Source organism: Dromiciops gliroides, chromosome 3 (assembly GCF_019393635.1).
Source record: "Dromiciops gliroides isolate mDroGli1 chromosome 3, mDroGli1.pri, whole genome shotgun sequence".
NCBI lineage: Eukaryota > Metazoa > Chordata > Mammalia > Microbiotheria > Microbiotheriidae > Dromiciops > Dromiciops gliroides.
The window spans coordinates 10,889,195-10,895,969 of NC_057863.1; the positions used below are offsets into that span (position 1 = coordinate 10,889,195).

At 56.9% G+C, this 6,775-nt stretch overlaps 1 protein-coding gene across 2 annotated transcripts in view; it reads left to right on the plus strand.

The window, feature by feature from the left end:
* Positions 1-6,775, plus strand: part of THAP4 (THAP domain containing 4) — a 62,572-nt gene that overhangs the window by 46,132 nt on the left and 9,665 nt on the right. For both annotated transcript variants that reach the window (XM_043996318.1, XM_043996319.1), the window contains 2 exons: positions 1,620-1,729; positions 2,915-3,018. In XM_043996318.1, the coding sequence (XP_043852253.1) occupies positions 1,620-1,729; positions 2,915-3,018 (214 nt within the window). The remainder of the gene's footprint in view (positions 1-1,619; positions 1,730-2,914; positions 3,019-6,775) is intronic.

A 6,775-nucleotide genomic window follows, 5' to 3' on the forward strand; every position in this document is an offset into this window, starting at 1 on the left:
GCTGGAAGCCAGTGACCCTCCTCGAGGGCAGCACCACCGCTGATGTAGAAGGACCCCTTTTGAGTCTTGACCTCCAGGGTCTTTAAGGACTAGTGAGTGTAGGAGTCACTGATGACTCCATATTCTCGTGGTCACAGACCCCTTTCCACACTGGTCTTAGTGGCCATTCTCCCCCACCCCTCCCCCTGTGCCCTGTGCCTCCAGGGGCCAACTCTGAGCTGCCTCCCCCGCCAGCTCCTCATGTGCCGGGAGCAGCAGGGAGAAGCCAGAGCCTCACTCTGGGCCACTGACCCAAGCACTGGCCTTGCGAGCTATACCAGGGAAGCGGATAGACATTCAAGCAGGGCTTATCTCCGCTGTCTTTAGCCATTTGTTGGTGGCTGGGCCGTTTCTGTGACCAACTGAAGGGCACGATTCTGCCCCTCTTTGATCTTTGCGATCCTTCGCAGGCACAGTGACTAGAACTGGACTCGTGACAGGAAGGGGTATGAGCACCACACGGGGCAGCTTTCATTTAACCAAATAGGATCATGCCTGGATTGGGATAAATGTCAAGCAGAAAGGTCACAGAGCGACCTTCCCATGAAGCTCTCTGGGGCCGGAAAGAATTAGCAGTTGGGTAGTGAAAAGGTTTTGTACTCTGCACGTAGATGAGTCAGTGGGTGGGCAAGGATCATGAAAAGGGATGAAAGGCAAGGGGGGAAGAAAGTCAGCTTCTCATAGGTGTTTGGGCTTGGAAATTGAATTGTCTGTCCCTAGAGGCCTCTGTTCTTCCTCTAGTTAGTCTCACCTCCAGCCTTTGTACCCCAGCTCCTGATTTTGAGTTCAATATGGTTTGTTGTTCTTTAAGCCAACGGGCACTACAATTACAGGTTGTAAAGCGTGGCCTGGTGATGGCCACTGCTAGAGAAATCCTAGAAGGTCTCTGACATCCATCTTTGCTCGGGGCGGCTAGCGACTCACTCCTCTGAGCTCGGTCTCCCTGTCGTGCCTCGTGCGGCCGACGGAGACAACATGCCAAGCACGGCGGGCAGTGTAGGCTGCTCCCTCCCGCTCAGTCCCGCCGAGGTGACCAGAGCTGCTAATGGCTGTGAGTGTTTATGGGGCACTTTGGTTTTAAAACCTCGCTCAGACCCTCTGTGAATATTCCCACTTGGTCCCTGCAGCCCTTCATGGCCAGGCAGGTCTACACTGTTACCCTTTATTACCCAGGAGGCTTTGGGGCTTCAGAAAGGCTGCAGGATTTGCCCCGATCGATCACCCAGCTTTGCTGTGTTACCTTCCATTGATTAATCAGCCAATCAGTAAACCTTATTGGGGGACAGCAGTTCCATTGGGACTTCCTTGTGGCCTGAGTATGTCACCAGGATGTGGGCTGGGTCCGGGCTGTCACAGGGCACGTGCTGCCTTAATGAGGCTTCGTGTGGGGCACTGAGCGTGGTCAAGCTTGGGATAGTAAAGTCAGACACGTCAGGCAGCCATCGCTGAGCTGAGCACACTTCTCTCCCTACCGGGGAAGGGAATGTGCTTGGTTATAACGACACGTAGTCTCCGCAGTGCCCAGCCAAGTCCCTCAGGCTGCATGTTCACTTTGACGATCGCTGCTTTTCCTTGCCTAGGTTCAACGCCTTCCATCCAGACACTAAGAAGCCAATGCACAGAGAGTGTGGGTTCATCCGTCTCAAACCTAATTCTAACAAGGTGGCCTTTGTTAGCGCCCAGAACACAGGTACAGGACCCAGTGCGGGACCCAGCGCGGGAACTCGGGCCTCAGTGCGGTAACTCGGGCCTCAGCGTGGCCCCTACATCGTTGCCGCTCACTCCTGCGCTGTGCCGCTGCTGGAGAGTGGGCAGTGCAGGGGGCTAGCCGGGCCAAGCTGCCACCCTGCTGGGCTTGGTGGGAGGCTCTTGGGGAGAGGGTCCCTTCCAGGCTGCTGGAGGAGAAGGGGGCGCAGAGGGGAGGGAGATGGGTCAGGGTGACCCAAGGTTGCCATGGACGCCAGCATGGGAGAAAGGCCGGATCCAGGTGCTCAGCCGTGGGGCCCTCCAGGCAGACGGTGTTCAGGGAATCCCTTCCCCTCCTCCAGTATATTGGGGTGGGGGTGGGGGGTCCCCAGGAACAGACTGCAGAGACTTCAGGCAGCGCAGTCTCTGGCAGCAGCTTCTCTCATGCCTCTGGGAGGGGGCTGAGGGTGACCGTGTCTGCAGGCCACATCCCCGGGAGGGAAAGGGCCGTGCCTCGGTCAGCATCTCCCCGTTCTGCCGATGGTAGAAAACTGCTTCCTGGAGCAGTTTTGATCATTGATCAGGTTAGCCTGAAACGCTCATCCCAGCCAAAAGAATCTCAGAAATGAACCCAGTGGGCCGTGTTCTGGTGTAGCCCCTTTCCCTCAGGTCAGGCAGGAGCTTCAGGCTCAGGAGGGTAAAGAACAGGCCCTATCGGGGTGTGCAGGCCTGGGGCAAACGGTTGGACAGAGTCACGAACCTTCTAGCATTCCTGCCTAACCTAGCACCCTCAGGGAGAACTGGAAGGAGGGGTGCAGCCCCCGTGATGCTTACGTGGAAACATCTGGGGGAGGCTCCCGGGCCCACCCTGCCCATTCACTGCCCAAGACACAAAGTGACTTGTTCAGGGTAACGTCTCCAAGCAGTGTCTGCCCCACCACCTTCCCCTGTACCCACCTGTCACCAGCCATCAGGGCGTGGGATGGAGGATGGACTCTGGGTGACTGACCTAAGGCGTGAATATCAGTATCAGAAAAGGAGGGAAAGTGGGTGGCTCCACAGCTCAAGCTTTAGTGGGTGTGCACAGGCCGGTCGAGTGCCCAGCTTGGATTGCCTACAGTCGAGGCAGGGCAGCCATGCCAAGAGACTCCTGTGCCAGACTAAAGGAGGGGACTTCTTGTTCTTTTAGGTATCGTTGAAGTGGAGGAGGGTGAAGTGAATGGGCAGGAGCTGTGTATAGCGTCTCACTCGATCGCCCGGATCTCCTTTGCTGCTGAGCCCCGCGTGGAGCAGGTGAGAGCCCACCTGTCCCTTTGGGGAAGCCTTTCTGGCACTGCACCCCCCCACACTGCACTGGGCCAGAGGCGGTCACCTTCCTAAGCCTTGGCTCAGAGCTGGGGCCTCCTCTTTCTGTATACCAGGGGTAACGTTCCTTCTCTTCTCCTCCAGGAGGTTCTCTCTGTCCTCACACCAAACCTGCCCCAAGATTCTGAATATATCTGACATTAACAGTTACTGAGCTGTTACAAACAGGCAGCAGCCAGGGCTGCATGAGTGCCCAGAAACAGGAGTCATGTTTTATCAAGATTTACTTGGATGGGGGCAGCTGGGGGCGCAGTGGATAGAGCACCGGCTCTGGATTCAGGAGGACCTGAGTTCAAATTCAGTCTGAAACTTGACACTTATTGTGTGACCTTGGGCAAGTCACTTAACCCCCACTGCCCCGCAAAAAAAAAAAAAAAAAAAAAGATTTGCTTGGAGACTTCGCCCAGCTCAGAAGGGAGGTGGAGTGAGGCCACTTCGGCGGTGATGACCTTCCTCTTCTCTTTCCCATTCCAGGACCATCCCCTCCCTGAAAGTCTTAATATATGTTTTCCACTTAATTTCCAAACGACCAGTGCTATCTGGGCAGAGTCGATTTGGCCCCCAGTCTCTGGAGAGCAGGTGCCATCTTTAGGACTTGCACATTTTGAGGAGTGATAGCATTAGTGTAGACACTCTCTGCAGGGACTGAGGTTGTGACCCACCCAGTCGTGGCAGCCAGTGTAGAAGAGCCGCTGGGCCGGGCCTGAGACAACCATGGGGCCTCCATGGCTCTAGACGGCCCAGAGTGCTTCCTGGAGCCTGGGGCTCTCATGCTCCCAAGAGTCCCCAGGACGATGGAGATGCTAGAGACCTTGAGTTTGTGACTGTGCTGGGATGTGGAAGGCGTCTGAAAGCCAGCCCGCGGCCAAGGCTCCGGGCTTCTTCCCTAAGGTGCGATGTGTGGATGGGACCACAGACAGGGTGGCGGCCCCTTTGTTTGTAAGTTCCTATAAAGCTCCCGGGGGAACATGAGGAATTCTATCGGGCTCTCCCAGATCCGTCATCTTCACTTGCTAGAACACCTCATGTCAACAGCTTTGTCTTTTCGCATCCTCTGCGTCCCGCCTCTTTGTCAGAGGGAGCTGAGCGGAGCGGCAGGTCGCCTCTGCCGTGAAGGGGGCCTCCCTGCTGGCTAGGACCTCTCCTTTGGGGCCTGCTCTCCATTTCTACCTCCCATGGCTTCTGGGAGTGACAGGAAGAATAAACAGCCCTGCCTCCCTGTGAGAAGAGGGGCAGCCCCAGCAGGCTCGCTCCCAGTGACTCAGCCGAGCTCAGCATTTCTGTGGGTGTCTGGGGGGGGCAGGCCCCGGTGACCGAGCCCATACAAGGCATTCTCTCCTGGGCTCTTCAAGGCAGAGCCGCAGAGGGAGCACTGCTGCTTCTGGGATGAGGCTCTGCTCTGTGGGAGTCCCCTGGGAAGCCGCAGGAGCCAGGGAGTGGTGTGGACCGGGCGGGTCTGCAGCGCTCCCTCGCCGTCCCTGCCTTCCCGGATTCCGGTCAGACCACGAGGTCGTTCTGTTCTTGCCTTTGGGCCTGTGTCCCCCCGGCTCTCGGTATGGACCTGGCCCCAGAACCACCGGCCATGGGGTTCATCTCTGACAAGCTCTCTGAGATTCCTTAGCCGTCCCCTTGGGTCATTGGCCCAGCTCCATGTTTGGCCAGTAAAGGGTCGTTCTCTCCATTTCTTTGGGCCCTTCCCCACAGGGCCAGTGTCCTCCTCATTGCAGGTGCCTCCCACTTTTGTTCTGCGTCCGGAAGGGGTCACACAGACAGTGGCACAGAAGCAGCCGAGGTCACAGCTCAGACAGTCCCATGGACATCTCATTTGTAGTTAGAAATGATGCCTCTTTCTCGCCTTTGGTTTTCTCCATACAGAGAAATGTGAATGTGAATGTCTCTGTTTTATTTTTTGTTTGTTTGTTTGTTTGTTTGTTTTATTTTTGGTGAGGCAATTGGGGTTAAGTGACTTGCCCAGGGTCACATAGCTAGTGTTAAGTGTCTGAGGCCGGATTTGAACTCAGGTCCTCCTGAATCCAGGGCCGGTGCTCTATCCACTGTGCCACCTAGCTGCCCCCTCGTCTCTGTTTTATTGATGGAGAACCCGAGACTCTAAAAGATGAAATGAATGGTGTATCCAGGAAAAAACAGTGGGCCCACCATGCACCCCCAGGGTCCCTCCCATCCTCCCATCTGGCCTCCCTGTGCTTCTCCCCGAGGAGGCCAGCCTGCTCCGGAGGCCCTGCTGCCTCCCCAGGGGTCACTCTTGATTTCTCTCCTTCCCTCCTGGGTCCTCTGCCACCTGCAAACACCCACGGAGCGTGCTGTCTAACGCTATCGAGTCGTTAGAAAGAACTTTTCCATGGACTGTCTTTTTCACCACTGGCCCCCTCCTCAGCCCCGTCCACCCCTGCCCACTCTCGCCACTTGACCAAAATGGCGCTGCCTGGAGCACCCAGTTGTGGTTGGACATTGTCACACTCCTCCCTGGTCTTGTTCTGGGGCTTTCTGCCCCCCGCCCCCGCCCACGCTCTCCTTCTCTTGCCTGCTCCGGCTCCCGTCTCCCTTGGTTCTGCTCTTCCCTGGCCACTCGGGCCTCTTCAGGCTTCTTGATTGGGGCACCAGCCATCTTTGGTCTCACCCTCCTTGGGAGTGACTCAGCACCTCTATTCCATTGTTTCCCAGCCCCAGCTCCACTGAGGCCTCCCCTGCCCCAAGGACTCCTTCCCCTGCATGGTTCTACCCCAGCTGATCTACTTCATGCCCACATCCACAGGCCTCTGACACCCCAGCGCCTGAACTCACTCCCTTCGACGTTGGGCTCCCCAGTCCTCCTGTGGGCCTGGGAGGCACCTCTTCCACTGAACTGAGCTCCACCTGGGCCCTACTTCTCCGCCCAATTCCCCTTTCCCCTTGCCATCTCCGCCAGAGCAGCGGGTACCTGAGCACCTTCCCTCAACTCCAGAAATGGGAATCCCAGCGATGAGACGGTGCCCTTGTCATTCCCTGCCCCCGCCCTGTTGTTTTGGCTTGTCTTGCGCGTCTACAGTCTCTGGTAACAGCTTTTCCTTTCTTGACTGAGAAACCCCTTTCTGTCCTTCAGCCAGAAGAGAGAGGGTCCAACTGCTCACTCAGCCACCGGCCCTGGGACAAGAGTCCCACCCGCTAAAGGGTGTTCTTCCCTACAGTCATCCATCCATCCATCCATCCATCCATCCATCCATCCATCTGTCCATCCATCCATCCGTCCGTCCTCTGTCCATCTGCCTGCCTGCCTAACACTGCTCCTATCACTGTTCCCAAGGCAGGCAGAGAGTGGGACCCGTCCTGTTGTTCCAGCTTGCTTTCAAGCCGGCTGCACCCACCCGGCTGTCACCAGCGCAATTCAGCCCGCCCACCCTGTCTGTGCTCTCCAAATAACCACCGCCTGTTTCCAGCCAGGCTCCCCCTTTGTCTTCTGTCTTCTTCCTTCATAGACACTTCTCTCGGGCACTGTCTTCAAAGAACCCAAAGCTAAAATGACCCGGCAAATCAGAAGCTGTTTTAAGTCAGCTTCATTCCCCTTGTCGAGGGGGAGGACCCTGTGCGGCGTAGCAGCCACCACAAAAGCAGTGGAGGAACACGGACCCGACAAAGGGCCCAAGTCAGGGGCCCCAGAGGAGGGGGATGGGGAGGGGGGCCCTGGGGG